Source organism: Hylaeus volcanicus, chromosome 6, assembly GCF_026283585.1.
Source record: "Hylaeus volcanicus isolate JK05 chromosome 6, UHH_iyHylVolc1.0_haploid, whole genome shotgun sequence".
In the NCBI taxonomy this organism is placed as follows: domain Eukaryota; kingdom Metazoa; phylum Arthropoda; class Insecta; order Hymenoptera; family Colletidae; genus Hylaeus; species Hylaeus volcanicus.
The window spans coordinates 20,710,865-20,732,647 of NC_071981.1; the positions used below are offsets into that span (position 1 = coordinate 20,710,865).

The 21,783-nt window shown below is 41.8% G+C and overlaps 3 protein-coding genes across 7 annotated transcripts; all 3 read left to right on the forward strand.

Annotated features, from left to right (window-relative positions):
* The first annotated feature begins 33 nt into the window (after positions 1-33).
* Positions 34-1,204, forward strand: LOC128878772 (biogenesis of lysosome-related organelles complex 1 subunit 1). The gene is made up of 4 exons (XM_054127267.1): positions 34-515; positions 592-664; positions 743-960; positions 1,025-1,204. Exons 1-4 carry the CDS (start codon positions 455-457, stop codon positions 1,057-1,059), a joined length of 387 nt encoding a protein of 128 aa, XP_053983242.1. The 5' UTR covers positions 34-454; the 3' UTR covers positions 1,060-1,204.
* A 316-nt stretch (positions 1,205-1,520) lies between these two features.
* Positions 1,521-3,459, forward strand: LOC128877979 (splicing factor 3B subunit 4). The gene is made up of 4 exons (XM_054125708.1): positions 1,521-1,734; positions 1,929-2,012; positions 2,093-2,367; positions 2,460-3,459. Exons 1-4 carry the CDS (start codon positions 1,701-1,703, stop codon positions 3,300-3,302), a joined length of 1,236 nt encoding a protein of 411 aa, XP_053981683.1. The 5' UTR covers positions 1,521-1,700; the 3' UTR covers positions 3,303-3,459.
* Positions 3,460-11,283: 7,824 nt separating this feature from the next.
* Positions 11,284-20,995, forward strand: LOC128878447 (uncharacterized). Of its 5 annotated transcripts, none has more exons than XM_054126657.1 (7): positions 11,286-12,486; positions 12,558-12,867; positions 13,073-13,214; positions 14,379-14,602; positions 14,925-15,117; positions 18,199-18,323; positions 19,808-20,995. In XM_054126657.1, the coding sequence occupies exons 2-6, from the start codon at positions 12,771-12,773 to the stop codon at positions 18,239-18,241; spliced, it is 699 nt and encodes a 232-aa protein (XP_053982632.1). In that variant the 5' UTR covers positions 11,286-12,486; positions 12,558-12,770; the 3' UTR covers positions 18,242-18,323; positions 19,808-20,995. The 5 variants fall into 5 exon arrangements, with proteins under 5 accessions (XP_053982631.1, XP_053982632.1, XP_053982633.1 ...); XM_054126658.1 differs by having other exon boundaries at positions 12,569-12,867; XM_054126655.1 differs by having other exon boundaries at positions 11,286-12,201; positions 12,326-12,867.
* Positions 20,996-21,783: the final 788 nt, after the last annotated feature.

Here is a 21,783-nt window from a genome sequence, read left to right on the forward strand (position 1 = left end):
GTGGTGTGCCAATACAAACGCTTGTTTTTGTACAATTTTGTCCAATCCTTGGTTGAACAGATGACACATTATGTATTATTAGAACACAGAGTCCTAGCATATTTAACCGTTGTTTATTGGTTGAGATTTTAAGGACATCTTAATTGTTGAGATATTGTTGGAACACTGATGATTGGTACGACGTTTTAAGCAGTATTCACAAGAGTTTCATTCTTCGAAGTAAATAGATATCAAATTACCAGATTGACATGTATCTTTGAAATCGATAAGCAACATTTAATACAAATAATTGTTAATGGATTTGTATGTATTTTGAAATAAATGTAAATCGTACGTGAAATAAATAGACTCCCTTTGTGTGATTAATTATCAATTTGTAAATAAGAACATCTTCGACGTGTTATGAATGTAACCTACAAATAGTGTTAGGAGGTGTATTTATTTATTAACGAAGATGTTATCTACGATTGTAAAAGAGCATCAAAGTAAACAGGCAGCAAGAAAAGAGAGGCAAGGTAATTGAAAGATCCTTGTACCCAAATAAATGAATTAGAATCATAGAAAATTGTACTTAAAGTAATGTTTTGACAGAACAAAAACGAAGAGAAGCTGTTCAAGCCGCGAGTAATTTGACGCAAGCTTTAGTTGACCATTTAAATGTAGGGTAAGTATTAGGTGTTTTTCTTTTTTTTGTATGCACAGTGAAGTATAAGATTCCGTAAAATAAATATTTCCAATGTAGGGTAGCCCAAGCATATCTAAATCAAAAGAAATTAGATGCAGAGGCAAAGCAATTGCAACATAGTGCAACGAATTTTGCAAAACAGACACAATCTTGGCTGAATGTGGTAGAATCTTTTTCGAGTGCATTGAAAGAAATTGGTGATGCAGAAAATTGGGCACGTAGTATCGAAGGAGACATGAGGACTATAGCTACTGCTTTGGAATATTCTTACAAAGGTATTATGATTTGTAGTCATTTTTTGAGTAGATACAGAAATATTTATCAATGCAATTATTTTAGCAACTCAAGAAACTCAAGGAGCCAGTGCTACATAAACATATCTGAAGGATCACAAATAAGATTTGATTGCAATTTTTTTATTTAAAAGAATCATAGTTATAAGAATTATTGAATGTTATGGAATCTATCTTATTTTGAGTTAATATTATGTACTAAAATAAATACGAATATGTTTTCTTATATTTGAAACTTATTACACCCAACAGTGTTAGCGGTCGATAATTATTGCTGCATTAAATAAATATTCATAAAAACGATAAATTTGACATATTAAGTATCGTTATAAAGCAATGAATCGTATTAATTACGTTTTTATAAAAAATAAACTATAACTCATTGAAATATATCAATGGCGCCATCTTATAGAAACCGTGAGAACTATTTTCACTACAAACTTGGGCGTTTATCCACCGATGGCGCCACTAGGACTAAAATTAATTTTAAATATTTAATTTAAACAATGTACATACATATCTTAAAATGTTATGATTATATATGCACAGTAAATTGATAACTGTTGATAACCGATTATCAAGTTTAAAGAATACCATCTAGCGTTTCATCCAGCCGACAACTTGAGGTTAACTAAAATGGCGGAGATGCATTTACAGTTGCTATGATTCCTCATGTACGGTAAAAATTGATAACCTCTAAGACAGCAGGGTGAGTGTTAATTATGGCAGCCGGCCCGATTGCTGAACGCAATCAAGGTAAGTGTATACTATGTAATACGCATTGTTAAGTTCTGAAATCTTTATTTATTTCTACCTGTTACTCTCTTGTAAAGTATGGAGTATTAAAATACGTTAGGTTATGTGTATATAAACATTGAATTAACACTCAGAAATATGCATCGACGCTTGATCAATTTTTGATATTGAAGTGTAATTTACAATTTTTTCAGATGCTACGATATATGTCGGTGGCTTGGATGACAAAGTCACAGAATCCCTTATGTGGGAACTGTTTGTACAATCGGGACCTGTGGGTATGTAATTTATATATCATATATATTTCAATGATTAATTTCAAATATGAGACTAAAATATACTTAATAACACTTTTCAGTCAATGTCCATATGCCTAAAGACAGAGTGACTCAAATGCATCAAGGTTATGGATTTGTTGAATTTATGGGAGAAGAAGATGCAGACTATGCCATTAAAATAATGAATATGATAAAATTGTATGGAAAACCAATAAGAGTGAATAAAGCAAGCGCTCATCAAAAGAACCTGGATGTGGGAGCCAACATTTTCATTGGAAATCTTGATCCAGAAGTGGATGAAAAACTATTGTATGACACTTTCAGTGCATTTGGGGTGATACTTCAAACACCAAAGGTAATATATCTGGACGATTAGTAATACAAATTCAAAAAGTAAAATTGATATTATATTGTATTGGATTTGTTTATAACATATTCATGTTTCAGATAATGAGGGATCCTGAAACAGGAAACTCAAAGGGTTTCGCATTCATAAACTTCGCCTCATTCGACGCATCCGACGCGAGTATAGAAGCGATGAACGGACAATACCTATGCAACAGACCCATTTCCGTATCGTACGCTTTTAAACGCGACGCTAAGGGAGAAAGGCACGGCAGTGCAGCCGAAAGACTGCTAGCCGCTCAAAATCCACTGAGTCAAGCGGACAGGCCTCATCAACTCTTTGCCGACGCTCCTCCATTGGCGCCGCCCCCGATGCCAAATTCAAACCCAGCTCATCAGCCTTCTCATCATCCTCAACACCACGTGATGCACCACGGAATGGTTGTTCCACCTCCACCACCACCGTCGACACCTGGACCTCCGATGGGTCACCCTCCGCCGCCTCCTGTTCCACCTCCACCATCGAGCGGTTTCCCTCCATCCAGCATTCCTCCACCTCCGTTACCACCGATGTCGATGGCAGCCCATCCTCCTCTACCACCTGGTATGCCACCTCCGTTACCACCTATGCCCGTTCCAACGTCACAGGCGCAAGGGGCACCCAGAATGATGGCACCACCGCCCCATTGGGGTGTTGGTGGGCCACCTCAAGGTCAGTTTCCACCGCCTCCGCCGCCCTCTTCCACCGGAGCACCTCCACCGCAATTTGGACAATTTCAACCGCCGCCACCGCGACCACCGCCTGGTTGGAGACATCCACCGCCTCCTCCAGTGTCGCAGGGAGGCCCGCCACCACCTCCGCCTCCGCCACCACAGTTCCGACCGCCATTCCCACCGAGAGGTCCACCGCCACCGCCACCCCCTCACGATGCGAATCAATATTAAGATTACTGTCCATCTTACCAATCGTCGCTTGACCAAACGTAATGTAACAATTTTTACTGTGTTCACGATGTTGAATCAGACTGGAGAATAGATTGTACAAATACGTATTTCATACAAGAATTTCGTAATAAACTTCTGAATCATGAATTATGGACTTCCTTTCATCGCTCCTTTCGTCATCAGCTGTAAAGTTGACGAAACGTCGGAGTACCTTAAGCAAAGGACACGATAGTTTCTCGGTTAGTATCGAAGTATCAACCATGAAGAACCATTTCGTGAAAGCCTCAAACTCCTAACTTTTATCAATTCCACGCTATAGATCCTACTGCCGTTGTTTCACCATCTACGGCTTCTATAACATCATCTGTCTTGGTGGCTCACTCCGAGTCCTGCGATCAATTCGTTAAGCGACTTCAAAGCGATCGAAGAGCGATTTTCGTTACTCTAACTGCTAAACTCGTAACTTTCGCATCAACTTAATAGCTGCATCAATTCACAGTAAATTCGCCAGTTGTTTTCCCAAGGCTCAGAAACTCGGTCATTTGGTACATCGATCGGTAGTCGCGTGTGAATAAGGACATGCCAAGCTCGTGCTATCGATTATTTCGAGCCTGTCCTGTCCAGTCGGTGATAACGTTGTGCGGACAAATGAGCGTCAAAACAGTCGTCCTCGAGCACACGAACGCGTCGAAAGGCTCCACGAAAAATAAAGGATCGCGCGAGCTGAGAATCACGTTTTGCATGTTGGTCGCGTGTCACCAGCCTGGTAAGTAAGGGGAACAGGTGTCTGGAGCGGTAAATTAAGCGGCGCCGGCGGCGCTATGCATTCTGAAAATAACGAGATCTTTTTAGATCGTTCGTGACTCGATGCGGTGGCTTCATCGATCCGCGCGTCGTCTCGCTGCCTCGTTGGCTTCGAATGAAATTCGGCTAGCGCCGATAAACTCCGAGGATTTGATAGAATCGTTTGAAACCAAGGCAAAGAGGGATCATGCTCGTAACGCGACATGGCACGATTGTATTACGAGTGCAGCTCGGATCTATGGAACGGCACGGGGGACAGTGAAACGATAAAACCTTATGCTTGCACTCCAGACAAGTATTGCCTGTACTGTTGTTGCAATTCGCAGTGTTGCCTCCTGGTGCAAAGACGGCCGCCACGACATTTCTGGGAAGCCTGGTACTTTTGGCTGGGCGTTGCTTTACTCGCTGTATTTATCGTGTCTTCGGTGAGTGGTCGAAAAGGGTGGTCATACACTGCCTGGCACTCTATATTCGTTATTAGTTTTCTTTTTTTATTAAATGCTGAGTATAGATACTCAGGAGTATACAACATTGCAAGTGTAATGAAGTAGTAGGGTGAACCAAAAGATATTTCCAATTTTTAAAAAGTGATAAAATCTAAAGTTCACAGTTGGCCGGTGAATGATACGTATAACATAACACTTGAATATTTTTATTCAGTTGTAACGTTCATAAAAAATAAATATAAAGAAGAAGAAGAACTTTTGATTCACCTAATGGTTAAATACGTATAAGTTAGAGAGGGGTTTCAAATGACCTCAGAAGTTAGTTAGTATTAGTACTAGATGCAAACATTAACGATCTACTCAAATTTCACTAAAATTCAAAATGCTACCGTAAAACGTGTCGTTGGCAATTTGGCATGAGACCATTCACGTAGTAACAGTAGCTGAAACCCACCTAGATCACCTTTGCTTCGGACAGTTCGCTTGTCCTTGCGTAGTTGTGGCCTACGTAAGTTTCCCGAGGGTTATTTTGATTCCTTTTCGAAACCAGGTGAGCAGCTACATAGTCAGTAATTGCAGACATAATATTCAAGGTGTACCATTAGGACACAACACGCACGCCGCCAGACGTAACGATCGCGCCAGCCGTCCAGGAAGCAATCAGAACGAGACACTGATAAGTATAATCCCAACGGCGGAATTTTTCCCGTCGCATAGAAAAATGTTCGTAATCGCCTCTCAGCCGGGCGTCAGTCAACTCAGTGAGTACACTTATTAATACGACCGGTGACATTTCCTAGTCAAGCTCGGTGCGTTCGATATTTCTAGTCTTACGTAGGAGATAGGACTTCTTTCAGTTTCGCTTATGAATTACTTTTCTTAAGGGGTTAGTCGCAGTCAGGTAAATGAAAACGGACACTTACTTGTGTGTGTGTTTTTTTTTAAGGTATTTAATAATAATTTTTATGAATGAAATGTAAATATATTACAAAGTATGTCTTAAAGAACTATAAAAGAATTTTTGTTTTAAGAAAAGGTTAATTCAAGAAGAAATCTTGCTCACCGCAAACAAAATGGCCACCCACACCGTCGCCTGTTATGACGAAATGAATTAACCTTTTTTTAAAACAAAAATTTGTTTATAGTTCTTCAAGACATGTTTTGTTATATATTTAAATTTCATTAATAAAAATTATTATTTAATACCTTAAAAAAAAAAAAAACACAAGAAACTGTCCGGTTTCATTTTCCTGACTGCGACAAACCCTTAATCGACAAATAAGACGTTATGAAATGTGTTTACCGAAATGGTAACGTGTTTACCGAAATATTTGAAAGATCTCAAGCAACAAGAATATAGAAAAAGAAATCTACTTTTTAATTCTCGAAAAAGATGAGTACCCCCTTTATCTCTGATGCGAGTCGCGCAACCGCAAGCGATAACATCGCATTCTTTAATATTATTTTTGCCCCCGTGCATTGATTACTATTGCAGCCCCCGTGATCGCGTGAAGTCGTTATAGCGACGGAATTATGCCGACGAGACGAGACCGATGGAAGGAGCTGGAAGATGATCATTTCGCGGGGTAATGGGCCTGGAAAGACAGCGTGTCGCTTCGCTTTAGGCTTTGATCAGCCGGAACATCGTGGCCGTATCATTATGTCGCGGGGAACATTCAACATTTACGATAAACGCGTCTTTTTTACTTATAGCCCTCGCGAACCTAATAACCGGCAACGGCTCGAAAACACCTCGATCGCGGCCAACATTCTGAACAAATGAGGAACGATTTTAGCCAAGATTGCGACAGCTTGCGCTTTCGCTGCGCGAGATGATCGTTTTGGCACCAAGGCTGCTTATAATACATGGATTGCGATCCAACCACTTGCTTGACGCGTAGCGAGCTACGCGACTGTAATTTCATCGTGTAAAATGACAAGTACAAGTGGACCTTAGGCGTTTCCCAAACTGTGGTTGTTAAAAGAATTTTTAGCGATCAGGCGAGATGCTCTGTGAAAACTAGAAGAGTACCAGGTTTGTTTTGGGAAACACCGCGATGGAATGTGGTTGATAAAATGTAGCTCGAACGGTGGTTCGCGCTAATAGAGGCCGAGTACAAATCGCGGTTCGAAATTGATTAGGTTTAAATCGTTTCGGCACTTCTGAACATCGCTCGAGCATTTGGAATTTTATACCTCGGACGTTTCTGCATCCCATTCCGGATCGAGCGCAACCAACCCGATCGAAACCCGTTCTCGAGGACTCGAATGGGCGTAACTCCCATTAACAATTAAGAAGACACGCTCTACGTACTTGACCGAGCATGAAGAGATCGGGAGCTAATTAAAAAGGACAATCGAGCAACTGGAATCCAAGGCGACGTTTCCTCTTTCTCTCTTTTCGCGTATCTCCCTCGATCTCCTTTCCCCCTCGTGTCCCCTCCTCTTTTCTCCTCGTCTTCCCTTCCCTTCTCCAACTTCCCCCATCCCAAGATCGATCCCTCGATAACGCTTAATCGCGTTGTTATCTTTGCAAAAGACTGGAATCGAGAGTTACTTCGGACGTTGCCGAGCCACACGCCTCTGCGACGATAAAATTGCGATTATGTGTATCATATGCTTGGAAGGTATCTAATCCATCCTTATCAATGTGTGCGAATGCATAAAACGTATAAAAGCTGGCAGTGTTGCGCAGAATTTTTCCTTGGCTTTAACAGTCAGAAGTTGTAATGAAATGTTAAAACTGGACTAAGATGAGGAAAAACCATTCAGAATTTGATTAAAAATGTAGTGGAAGCGGTATATCAAATTGGACGAATTTCTGATGTACCTTTCCTGAGGTACGAAGCAAAAGTTATCATTCTCAAGAAGAACTCAAGATAATAAGAATAAGAACTCAAAGAAATCAAAATAATTCTAATTTATAAAATACTCCTTCGAAACAATGTTACTCCAACAATTTTCGATACTCCGAACGTATGTGATAACAGCGATATTAGCGTAACTCTGATAATTTACCGTTTTCCTCGCATATATTTGACGAATGTAACCAACGTAATCGTGTCAACGCGACAAGATAGCATTTCCTGGTATGCCTTGCGTAGTATTTCGTAATATCGATCTCGATCTGCCCCGGATGCTATTTTCAACGGCAATCGCTGGAACGCGGCGATCGGGCCGCGATCGATGCTCGAGATGGACTTTGCGCACGCTTACGTATCGCGTTCACAGAACGGAAGAATTCGATACAGTTTTGTATTGTAACGAGTCGCTGTGTGCAATACACGCGCGTCGTCGAGCGATGCTGTTCGATATTCCCTCTGTACAATCATTGGCTGTGATCGTGTCAATTCGCGGCAGACGCACAAATGCGAAAACAATGTGTCAGTCGAAACGTTACGAGAATAGATCGGCGTTAACGATTAGCGTTATAATGGCGAACGTCCGAAGACTTTAATATGTTAATAGTGAAACTACCAACGATCGATATACGTGCTGTATCGTTGTAAATATTTGGAAGGAGGAGGATCGAACTAATTTACCAATGGAATCAATACTCTATTACTATATATATCTTAAAAAATTAAATATCATTCTTTGGTGACAACAGAAGATGACTCGACGTATACGACGCTACGACGTCTTTAAGGGAAAATTAAGTTAGTATAGAGGATAATTCTTTTCAACTGCACACGCGAAACACGAACCTAAGCCAACTGACTGAAGTAAAATCATTTCTACAAGAACCAAGAAAAATACGCATACAGATCGATACGTACCTACAAAGTGATATACGTATGTACTTACAGAGTAGTCTCGGCGCTTAACGCGTTAAGAAAGGAACCGATACGCGTTTGACATTTCGCACGAGTGTGTTTGTACTTAGTTGCGTAGGTTGAGAGAGGAAAAATACCGTCTCGTTACCATACGATTCGCCGTAGCGACGGCTGAAAAACTTTGCAAATAAAGTATACGGGTGTGTGCCGCGTTTAATAATATCGCCTTCTTTTTATTCCCTCGAAATCCCACGCTGTAGCTACCATTATACATCCATTAATAAATAGCAGGCCTCCAACGATTTACACCTGAGAAACTCCAGTTCTCACGGCTGAGTTGATGTAATTAAACTTAATTACTGGCGTAGAAGAAACGTTCTCGGTTGGTAGATCGAAATTATCGCGGCGTCTCGTCCTAGATCGAATGGAGGACTCTGGTGAAGATCTTCTAACGGATCCCAGATCAGCCGCGTCTGGAGATCAATTGAAAGCCATGTTTTATAAACGGAGCCTTTGGAGCAATTTTTGCGAACATTGGATGTGAAATAAACGTAACGTGAAAGATTTAATTTTCGATTGTTCAGCTGAAGTATTAGGTTGTCCAGAAAGTTCGTGGCAATTTCTAAGAAAAATTCAAAAAACACGTTTGAACATTAATATATATTTATCGAATTACATAGGTGCCATTTTGTTCCACAACCTTTCCACTTTTTAAGGGATGTATACATATTATTTGTTCTCAACCACTTCGATATATTCAGACCTGCAGCACCTACCAAAAATCGACATGGACTTTCCGGACTAACCCAATATTACAACGACTTCTATTGCTATCCATGCCGTGAGCATCAGCGTTTGGGAGTCGCTGATACCAGAAAAAAAGGCCTCGAGTCGCCCGTTACCGTGGATCGACGATGCCAGGCCGCCTGCGATCGGTATAGGTCCGATCAGCTGAACGTCCGCGATACATTTCAATAAATTAGCCGCGTGAAAGAAATCCTTGTGCTCCCTTGTAAATCTTTTTACGGCGGACACTCGATCCGCTTGTGCAATAAGAAGCGGTAAGGGAGCAGACTGCCGGCGACCTCGTTCGAGTGTAACGAAGTGTCATTCCGATAACCCAGGCTGGCTTTTACTGTCACTCGACGAACGACGATAAAGAAATGTGCAACCAGCGGGGCTCTGCTTAATGTTGCATGGACAGGAAACCAGCCGGGGAATTAAACTCTTGGTCTGCCTTGCCGCTGAATGCCGGTGGCTGCGATTGAGACGTTCAACGTCGTCCGATCATCTAACTACGCTTCACTCCGCTTTGAGCGTCCAAATCACATTCAGACTTCAGAATGTTGAAAAAGGTACGAGAGAACCTCGATACCGCATACTAATATCGTCCTTTACGTTGCATTTGCAAGCGTCACGTCCAATTTAGACGAATCATGGTCTCCTGGATGATACCTCGATGGTTGGTGAACAGGGTGGGTAATTTCGTGCATGGTTTCTTGTAGGTCTTTAGAACGAGGTTTAGCAACAGCTGTCTTACGACCGAACCTTAACAAATTCTCTACAAGTATCGCGGTCTCGTCGTATCGACTTGAAAGAGTTCCGTTGTTTCTGCACGTCTCCTAAGTGTATTTACATATTTAACTTTCGCGAGAAGCCAATTTCGCTGTCCGTCGCCGGAGACCCTTCTCCGTGAGGATTGGTTACATCTGGATGGCCGGAAATATATCACTGGAAAATACGAACGCGCGTACAGTCTAGACGTTATTGTCCCAATAAATCGGTCGAGTTTAGGGGATACTCGCCGGCGACGGGGGGGGCTTTCCTTAAAATAAAAGTGGCTGGAATTCTGTGAAAGCGCGACGACAGAAAGAAGTAGGGGCGAGGTCTAATAAAATGCAGGAATCGACGAATAAAATGCCGCTATACAAGTGCAAATGTTTATTGATCGTTACGTCTAACTATGTAGCACGTATGTAGCGTACGCAGCATTTTATGTGACGTCGTAGGCTTTGAGGACGAGTCGTGAGAATTTCCACCGACAGGTAGGTGAAATTCGATCAGTCGATCGATTTTGCATGTTACGATAAAATTAAAGTAACCGGTGAATGTGTAAAATAATGTAATGTTTATTCTATGGAGAGGACAGGTGACTGTCATTTATGTTTCTTTTTTGACAGTGTACTATTTGCTATTAGCGAATGTATACATTTTGTCAAAGTTTTCATTGAAAACCGAAGTATTGGTAGTTATAAAAATAAAAGCAATTCTGTATCCAAGTCTAAAATTCAATTTTTATAAAATGAAGTCTTAGAAATATTCTTGAGGCTAGAACACCACAAATTATGGTGTACATAGTAAAAACAGAACTAAGATGTATTCAAAGGAATGCGAAAGTGTCTGTACAAGGTTAAAAATAAAATAAAATTGTCATTCGCCCGTCAGAGAACTCGTCTGTTGGGTTGTCGGAATGTAAATTAAACTTATTTTAATCAAGAAAACTAAAATCGTTTGCGTCACATTTGGAATAAAACTTCTCGAGACAGACACTCGCGCAAGGTAGAGAAACCTCTGTTTCCGTATCCTCTAAACACGATTTTAACTTTTTCGATTAGAATAACTTGAATTTACATTCGAAAAACCCATCAGACGAATTCTCCAACGACAGGATCGTAAAACAATTTAATTAATCTCTGACCTTTGGCGCTTTAACACGCGTTTAAAATAAACTTTCAAATAGTCTTTGAAATAACAGTTATCTCATTAAAATTTTCAAACGACACTGTTTTCTTTCACGAAATGAATTTATTTACCTGCCTCAATTATATATTCGCTAAAAGGATTCTCCGACGTTTGCGATCGATTTCAGAACATCGTATGGATATTATTCGCGAAGCTCTGCTAACGACCGAAACGAACATCCACCGTACGGAAACTTCGATCGTTCATTGCGATGCGAGAGGTTTCGCGATTGGCCGCGTTCAAAGGCTCAGCTCGCCCATCTGGAAGTCGTCGGTGATATCCCTGTGGCTGCGTAAACGCGTACACGGATCCCCGTGTTGTTGTTCCAATAAATCGGTCGGCTTAAAGAGACCTCGGAGGCACGGCGTAAAAAGACCGGCGGGGTCCAGCGAAAGTGCGAATAAATTGCGAGCACAGCGAAGGCTTGGCAGGAATTATACCGACTCGCGGTGAGAAAACGCAAAAAGTGACCGGCGAGGCCGACGGACGGAGGACAAAAGCAATTAGTCCCTTTGATAAGTGTCAATTAAAATAATTCCTCCCTGAAAGGAGGAACAAATTGTAACAGATGGCTCCCTTTGGACTTGCGTTACCTGTACACTTCGAAAAAGGGGACGATCTGCTTCGAAAAAGAAATCCTCTCGAGGATGTCGCGCCTATTGTGCGCCATTCGCGCGGCAAAGTTACGCGGATCGAACTAATGTCACCGATGACGGAATTTAAAATAGAATATGCAAGTGAATTCGTGAGGTGGGTACGAGAACGAGGAAAGAGCAAGAGAGAGAGAGAGAGAGTGGTGGTAAGCGAGCGCGTAAGAGATGACGAGGAGCAAGAGAAATAGAAGGACGCGTTCCTCTCCCAGTGGGAGGTACTAAAATTAGAGAAGCCCACGCGGGTAACAGTTTCTTCTTCAAGCTTCCTACAGACATTTTCAAATAGTCCTTTACGCCGATAACACGACGTGTTTTCGCGACGTCTCCGCTGTCAGTCGCCGCGACTCGGCGCCGTGATTCTGTGTTCGATTTCGATTGGCCTACGAGTCGACTTCCTCGGAAGAACACCGTCGCCTCCTTTGGAATCTATTCAACGTCCAGGCGACTCCGGGATCTTCCAACTGGCAACGAACAATCGGTTTCTTTCCCTTTTTATTATCGACGATTATCGTTGTCGGGACGTTGTCGATCCGACGTGAAATTATTCGGAAAGCATCGATCGGTATATTCCACGTCTCCAGTTTCGCTTCAACCGGTTCTAGTGGCAACGAATACATCATTCGTCGACGGGAAGTGACGGGATCCTTCGCTGTTATCGTTATCGTTACCGAGACACGATATCTTCGGGACGAACCAGACATGGGCGATATTTCATTCGAATGACGGATTAATAAAAAGATACGGTCCAATTCCTGTTTGCATGGTACTCTGTTTTACATGATTTTCAGAATAACTAAGTTTTAAAGATTTTACATTGAAAACATGTTTGGTCAGTCATTCTTTAGGACTGTTGGTTTGTTATAATGACATGAAGTCTACAAAATTGGATTCCCTATCCGGAGCAGAACCTGCTCGGCCGTCGATCTCCCTATCAATGAAATCCTCCTCGTGTCGTCGTCGCGTTAAGTGATTCCACGACGTCGATCCTCTTCGTTATTCGAGGGCTTCGTGATTCCTGGAGTGGCTACTTCCGTTGAATCTGACGGTATGCGTCTCGATCGATCCACCATCGAGTCGTCGATCTCCATACGCTCGCTCCTGATGGTTCTGGTTTTTCTATCGGCGAGCATCGAACGCGTCGAGGGTAAGTCGGTGTACGAATACATTCTACACCCATGTTAGGTCTGACATGCAGCTCTACTGGGTGTCACGTTCAAAGTGTAAAGTTGTAAAGCTGGTTGTTAAGTTGGACACCCTATAGAGCCAGGGATGGACACGATTATCTTTTAGATAACGCGTTTCTACTTTTTTTTTTTTTTTAAACATTGAAAAGTGGTTAATATTTGTAGGAAGGAGATGCGTGTGTACCAGCAAGGCCTGCAAGGAAGCAGGGGTGGACACGTGCAAGACGAAATTTTCTTGTTACACAGAGCTGATACTAACTGGGGATCAAAAGTTCGGGGAGAACGCCACAACGAGAGGATGTACAGAGTTCGTATACTTTAATAATATCCTCTTCAAAATAAATTAATATTCGTCTACTGTTTAAGAATCCTCGTTTCAAACATTAAAGGATGACAAAATTAATTACAAAATTTCGTAAAACAAAAAAAAACACACAGCACGTATAAACTTGATCAATATTGAATACTAACCGTAAAGCATCGATATCCATCTCATGCAAACTCCAGCGTTTATGTTTTCCATATTATACGTCATAAATGCATAAAATCTGCAATTCAGTCGTAACCAAAGGAGCAATAAATAAAAGTATCGAGGTCGTATTTTTTGGAATAAAAGGAAGACGACGAGGCTTGTTTGTTTTCCTCCGCGGAGAACGAAATCATAGGGAAACGAGATGAACCAGAATCCGCGTTTCTGGCGAATTTGACTGGCAACGATACTGGTAAACACTGTCTCCGGCGAAAAGTAACTCTCCGACCTCTAACCTTCCCCAGCGTTATTGGTGAATAAATTTCGCCGTTTGCGAGCTGACTCGCCTCGAAAACGATTTAATTTGCTGGATCCTACGATTGACGTCCTATAAATTCACCAACGGTCCGCGTAGCAGATAACCTTGGCGAGATAATCGGCGTCTGAATGGTTTTCACGAATTCCTTCCAGCTGGATGACGAAACGTTCTTCTTAACGAGATTTTTTTGTTTTAATGCTCCCAATTAAATCATTTCTAGCATCATTCAACGATAACGCAATCAAACGTCCACTTCCAATTGCTACCCTTTGGCACTCCTATGTCGAGTGTGACTCAACATACTTTCATGTCCAAAATCAATATCACGCAATTTCCCTATATTTTAGTTAAAGTAAATTTCAAATAAAAACACTCAAAAGCGTTGGCAGCCGCTGGCAACGAAATTGAAATTTCATTCGGAATGCAGAGGGTTAAAATCTCAGGGTGACCGACCTATCCCGATTTCCCGATACTCCCGTAATCGCCTGCGAAGCGATCGATTCGCTCCGAGCCGTAGCGAGGTTCGATACGCGAGGAATATTGAAATCTCCCGCGGCCATAAATCGCGCGAAACGGTTATTTAAATCCTCGCTATCGCCGGGGTCACGGAACTCTATCGAGCGACGGCATTTATCGGGGGGGCCCATTTTATCAGCGTGTTGCGCTCGTTGCCGTTTGTCCAGGGGTGCCACGCCATTGTTGTGCGAGACAAAGTCCTGGGTCACGAGGTCGAAGTCGAACGACAACGCGGACCGATCGTCAGCTGCCTGGATCCGTATGCCCTGGCCCAGATTAAAGTGTTGCGACACCCACGACTACTGTAACGCCGACCATCGCGTCAACGTGTCCACGTGGACCCACGACGAAGAGAGGCCCGATGTCGAGGAACCAACTCTGAACTATCCTGGTAAGCGATTCTATATGTACACCATTTAACCACATTATATCCATCGTTACTTTTCCCGCATAATTTTCGAGACCACGCTTTTAATTAACGCTTAAATTCAATTCAATCGATTCTTTCTCGCATTACAAATACAAACCCAGCCCCAATAAAATCACATTAACTGGTATTAAATTCAATTAAATTGCATCGTATTTAAAGGGATCGATGCGGGCCAGTTTCGCGACTAACGTCGAAATTACCCGTCGATATTAATTGGAAATATATTCGTGCACAATAAAAACTGTAGGCTGAATTCATATAAAATCCCGTGTTATGTTCGAAGGCGCGTTTAATGGGATATCGTCGCATCGAGACGTAATGGGATCGATCCAGCCCGATCCAGGGCCGACCGCCGGAGGCCGAGAATCATCGGATCAGCTTCTTCAGAATCGCGTTAAGCCGCTCCACGTCGCCGCTCTGGTCTTGGCGATCGCTGCCCTGATATCGGTTCTAGCAGCCTGCTACGTTATTACAAGGTCTGGCAATTTTTATTACCACGTCTACCGTAAGGTTACACGCCGGCGAGCATGTAATAACAATAATGGAAAAAAATTAGAAACGCAGGTAGTCGGTGCGAGGGTCATTACTCAAAACGGTAGTTTCCAGAGTCTTTAAATGGCGGCTGCGTCCGAGAGCCAGAGATCAGTTTTGCACCTTTGATTTATGGAGAGAAAATGGAGGTGAATTAGGGTAAACCAGTGTTTTTAGAAATTTACAAGGTGTATGTGCAAAGTGAATTATTTTTAAAGAAAACGTCAAACGAGAGGTTTTCCAACCTGAAAATTCTGATTTAAATGAAACTTTGTGCGAATGTAAAGCATAGGTGAAGTATACAAAAATTAGTTTCTTTTTCTTATAATCTATCTTAGGATGTAAGATTTGCTCAGGATGTACCCGCGGTGCAATGGATTAGGGTGGCACTAAGCCCTAGCCCTCATCGCGTCCAACGGCTTCCTACGATTTTGCTTTTGCACGCCACGATGGAAAAACAACGCTGACAAGATGCTACGATAAAACGTGCATTTTACGATGCCAAAGGCGTTCGCGTACAGAGGTAGAGACTTCTCGCAGGATTTCTTTGACGTACTGCCAAAAATCTTTTCGACTTTACGCGTGTCTATGCGTTCGTGTCCCTCTCTCGCTCTTTGCGTATATTTTTTTTCAGACATTTATAAACGTTTATGCAGTTTTTAATCATTCGCTTTGCTTGCTTTTTTCCCTCGGACGTTTGACGTTTTCTCTGTCTGGACACGATCGATAAACATTCTTATATTTTCGCCACGCTTTCTCGGCACCCCGCCAGGAATATTTTCCCCTTTTTGTTTTGATCTCTTGTTAAGGAAGCAACATTGATATGTAAGTTCGTAATTGTAATTGCTTGGCATTGCTCGCTGGCATGGTCCAGCATGCCAGAGGGTTCTTCCCCTCGGTAAATCGATTCGTGGGACACGGGCGTTTTGATTTCACGATCAAAGCAAAACTTCCGATTCGTTCCTATGGTGAAATAGAGTGAACGCGTGCCAGAAAATCCTGCTTGGGTAAGAAGTACAGGGCGTCTCGTGTAAAGTGTTACAAACTTTTGTGAGATCTATCTGAATGATACAAATTTGATTCCGGCATCGATTGGAAAAATTTTAATCAATCAATTTCTGAGTAACCAATTTGTAACACTTTATACCGTTCACCCTCTATATCGCTCTTATTAGTGGCCATGTTTTGTCACGTTGTCAGCATTGTCGTTTGGAACAACACCACTCGTGCATTCGAGTCGTAAGAAAAACCTTGTGCTAATATTAACTCGGCGACCCGTTAACAATCGCCGTTCACGAGGTTGCAAACTGCAACTGACTCTCGATTGGTTGTCGATGCTACGGTCAATTGACCGCCCGTACGTCGAAAATCGGGATCGAGAGCGTTAAACAGAGATTATCGGCTCGGTCGGACAGCTCGGATTTGAAATACACCGTTCGTCTGATAAATAACCGGATTGGGCCTGTACGAAATGAAATATCGCACGTACTGGGTTAAAATGGTTTAGCCAGGGTTAGCCTTCTATGTTATATAACTTGAAATACAATAAAATACTGTGAAAGAATTACAGTGATAACTCATTAGTTGCACTCTGTTTTCCCTTCGCATCGAAACAACCGTGTTAAGTATGGACTCCAGACTATCTCTAAAATAAATCCGCGCGTTTCGATTAAACAAATCATTTCTATCGTGACTTAAAGATTTTTAAAAGAGTTGACTCGATCCTAGATCCCGCCGCTTTGCAGAGTGACCTAGACAGTCTTAGCGAATGGAGTAAAATTGTCATTAGTAAAATGGAATGTCCCAGGATACTGGAACTATTGAAATTTAATATTCCAAGTAGCCAACTTCGAAGCAGCGATATTTTTTACACTGATCCATATCGTACCTCAATTGCGAAACAAAATTGTGTTACAAGAATATGTGCGATACGTCTGTTGATCGTTTTCATGACTCACCTTTAGCATTTGAAAAATCAGTCGTTGCAATTTTGCAGATGCGCAATCTAGTTTGAACGCGTTACATTATAAGATACCGTGATCGTCTCCATTTTTGTTTGTTTTTCTTGTTGTCATTGTTATTACATCGTACTTGATACCAAGGGCAGATTGCCCGTAAATAAAGTATAATTATTATTATCATTTCACTTAACTTTGCCCTTCTCGTAAAAGTCCGGATGCTCGGCAATCGGCAGAGCCCAGGCCGTCAGCGATTGGCCTTGCATCCTGCGTTTTCTTATCCGGTCAGGTCTTCTTCTTCTTCTTCTACTTCGTTTTCCGTTCGATGGCCGATTTCAGCGGGTTCCGCCGTCTGGCCGGTTTGTCGCGGCTCGCTAAAAGCCGCACACAACTGCTCCCTTATCAGGCCAGCTCTTTCGAGGGATCCGTTGAAACAGATAGCGCAGCCGATGGCCCACCGGTGGTCTACCCTCTAATCTTTCGGCCCCCTCGGACGGTTAAGTGGGTTTTCGAGTTCGGGAATGTCTCGAGGCTCCGCGGGACACTCGAGCACACCTTTTCGTGGTCCGTGTCGCTTCCTTTTCTCCTTCTTTATCTCGCCTCCGAGCGTGTATTTCGAGTGTCGCGTCGACGAGGAGGGGCAACGCGTTCCTTTCCCGATTTCTTCGTGTTTCACACGGTCCCCGGCCTTAATGTGGGCGCGTTTCTATCTGGCACGTGTAACGACGTTGCCTTGTCACGAGGATAACGCTGCCGTAGGGCGAATCGGCTGGACGGCTCTTCTTTATCGCGGAACGCGCCCTCGGACCGCAAGGAAAATGGAGGTGAATTAGGATGAGCCAGTGCCTCCCAAACTTTCTCGAATCGAGCTGCGCTTGTAGCAGAGGTTGCTATTTGTAGGGTACGATTTTTTGAACGACGGGGAACAAAACTATGTATCAATTATATAGAAACAAAGTGTTTGGCTGAAATAAAATAACGTGATATAAAAACTGTATTCGACATAAGCATTATAGGTTTCCGATCCTCTGTTCCTTCACGCTAAGAGAAGATTCGTTGATCTTTCAGGTTCTTGAAGACCAATCCGTACACTGTTGGCAGTGTGGAGTAACGCGGATTTCGAATCGACGTTCTTCGAGATCAATTTGCAATGGGTATTTTGCATCCTCTCGCTGCTGAGCCGAATGCGTCGAGTAAGTATCTATTTTCATTTTTGAAGGGATATATCGGTTCAGAATACACTTACTTATCACATTTTCTTGGATCTTATTCGCATATAGGGAGTTAATGAAGAAGTTGTCGCTCATTCCACTGATTTGATACGAGAATTTGATAAGGAGCAATGGAAACGTGATTTTCTATCGAGGAAAGCATCTCGAAGGTGTCAGCTACCATGGCTGTCACCTTAATGAAGAAAATATTCTCTCTATCAACGACATCGATGTTGTTTTGATAATATTACTAAATGAACGACGATGAATAACATTATTGGCGTCCGCAGCGGCCAATAATCCCCCGGCATTACTGGTTGCCAGGACTTGAAAGCTGTCCGGCATTATCTACGACAAAAATCTCTTCAATACGAACTCGTTTGGCCTGTCAGGCAGCAGTTATCTCGTGCATGGTCGACTTCTATTTATATTTTACGTTCGTTAGTCGATCAGGGGCAAAAGTATCCGTGAGCGCGTACGAACGCGCGCAATCGTCGATTTATGTAGATTCCGACTCGAGTCGTTCGAACACTTTTGTCACACGTGCTCGTACAGATCTCCCTCTAGCCGATAGTGCACGACTGATAAGGCTTTCGTTGTTACAATGTGTCGATAAAACATACGAATGTGTGGTACGAATGGTCAATATTCAGGGAATTATCGAACTGATCAAAAGTGACAAGTTCTTTGGGAGATCGTGAACTTCGGATGGCTTCTCTGTCGATTGGAATCAAAATTAACCCATTCGCTGCCGACTACTTCATAATTACTGAATAAAACTTATAATTACTAAATCAGACTTTCATTTATTCTATTAATTATAAAATTCAAATAAACTAATATTTAATTATTTAAAAATTATATAAATCTAATTCAAATAATTAATTTATTAACCGTAATAAAGTATATAAAACTTTTAGATATAGATTAAATTTAAATCTTTTCATTGTAATAGAAAAATTTCAATTAAATTAAACGAAAATTTTCATATACAATTTCAGCTATTTTCTAGATTTATAAATACTAATTTTAAATACTTATCGAATAAATTCTTCGAATTTCATAAAATGTTTAAAAGTAAAATATATTCTTTAAATAGCTAAAAATAATCCACAATTTTAGCCATTCGAGTCACGATTTATTGCAAAAGAAGATCGTAAATTTTGTTTTTAAAACAACAAATTTAACGTCGCTTTTTTATTATCGAAATAATAACCTAGATTACTCATCTGTTTCAAATTCTTGGCGCCCAAGGCAAAACGCTTTGAATTTTCCTGGTAGCGAACGGGTTAAGGAGTTCATTTTTGAAATTCGTATTTAACGGGTTGTTCTTTTTTTTCGTCATTCTTTTGCGGCCAAGGTGCTTGACATAAAGCTCTTGCTTTCCCGAGTGGCGAATCTTCTCAACTATTTGCCCGACGACTCGATTGTCCCAACTCTAATCGGGCGTTCTTATGTTTATTCAGGATGATGGATGCGCGGTTTGGGGAATGGATCCCAGGAATCGTGGGATCCCACCCAGCGGTTTCGAGAGTCATCGACTGCATGACGAGGCACCACGGGGGACAGTTCCGAGCAAACAAGTCGTCGAAATCTTTTGTTTCGAGCGCTATGACTAACGTCGGTGCTCGAATCCCGTGTACCTGGTAACAACACGGGTCTGGGACCAGGTGCTTCGGTGTTTCCATGTAATTAGTCATCCGTGGAACACGCGTAGCAGGGAGGAAGCAAATAAAGAGAGAGAAACACGGGGATTCGGAGAGTCGGACGTAAGTACGCCATGACGGATGAAAAGTAAATTCAACGGTGGCCAACCATCTGTGTGTATGGGTATGCATGGGTGTGCGCGTCGAACGCGATAAGATAATTGTACGTGCGGGAAACTGCATTCCCGTTTCGAAGTTTTATTTACGATTGTATATAACGTATGCAGTTGGTGCGAGAAATGGGGCACGCGAGGAATAGTAAATTTTATTACGTTTCGTGGACGAACGTTCGAAGAAATCGCAAGTTGATCGATTGTAACGTAAGGGGGTCTTCTAATATAGAGTGGTGGAAGCTGAGAATAAGCGTTCTCGAACTGGAACATATAGCAGAACAAGAAATTTTGTTTTGCTTGATTAATAAAAAAAAGATACTACGGGAGGTATGGGCATAATTTTATTACAATAAATAGGTATTCATGTTTTTCATTAAATATTAAAATATCAAGGTGCGAGCTTTATCGATATGGAAATGGAAATTGCTCAATGAATTTTTTTTTAACATTGTTGGTGATAATTCTCTCAAACTTTACACGTTTACTTATCTATGTTTAAAGGAAACATGTATAGTTTTTTCTACAAAGAAATGTTAACTTATTCGAAAATTATCGATGTAAAATTATCGATTCAAATAAAATTGATATTCTAGATGTAATAACTTTCGAAAATGTAACATATCTCATTTCAACACAGGTTACTTTAAACTTCCAAAGTCCCATCTACTTTTCACTTGTACCCATAACTTACAAAGATGTACCACAATTCTAAATCACCTCAAGCAGTATAACTATAGCATTAGTTTCGCAAACAACTGCGATAATGTGATCTACTACTTTTTTTTGTAATTAAGTTCAATGCCCGTAAAGCCCAAGTAAACAAGAACAAGCAAAAGCAAAAAAAAAAAAAGAAAAAAGAAAAACTCAACGTATCTGAAATAAAACAATTCATGGTTGAATGGGTTAAATTGTTTTCCAAACGGAAACACATTATCAGAGCTCAACGTCTGTCGACGTCTTCGATCATGCTTTAGTCATGCCTGATGGAATCGTGACAAACAATAACGTATTCCATTAGGTCTGGCCTGAGAACCAACCAACCAGTTATAAACCAGGTGCTCGTCGGGTCCAACCGTGGATCTCGATCGCTTGACCACCGCATTCGTCGCGGCCGACGAGGATCGATCACTCCTCCAAACATATGGGCTCGATTCGTAGGTAGATACCCGGTTCCCTTGGTCGATCCTCGAACGGCCAAATATCTCAGATAAATATCTGCGGCTTGTCTAACTGGTTCATCCACGAGCCACTAACAAGACGTTTCTCTCTCTGTTCGTTCCCGTTCCTCTTTTTTCCCTCTGTCCACCGGTCGTACTGTTGAGCAAGTCCCATCCTCTCCCAACCATGAAATAATTTATGTTCGACTTCCGTGTACCACGCATTAAGAGCGTAATTAAGTCCTGCTTCTGATCCGGCGATAGAGACTCCGACGTTTCGTACTGATTAATCTAATACGCGGCTCGAAATAATTGGAGAATAGCTTTCTGAATTTGTTAGGGAAAATGGGACTACGCTTAGAAATTTTCTGGCTGATTGCTCGAGCCACCGAAGAATTAAAATCACCCCGATGGTACTCCAAAGAGCACGCGAAGCGATGTTTCGTCATCCTCGACCCGGAATCAG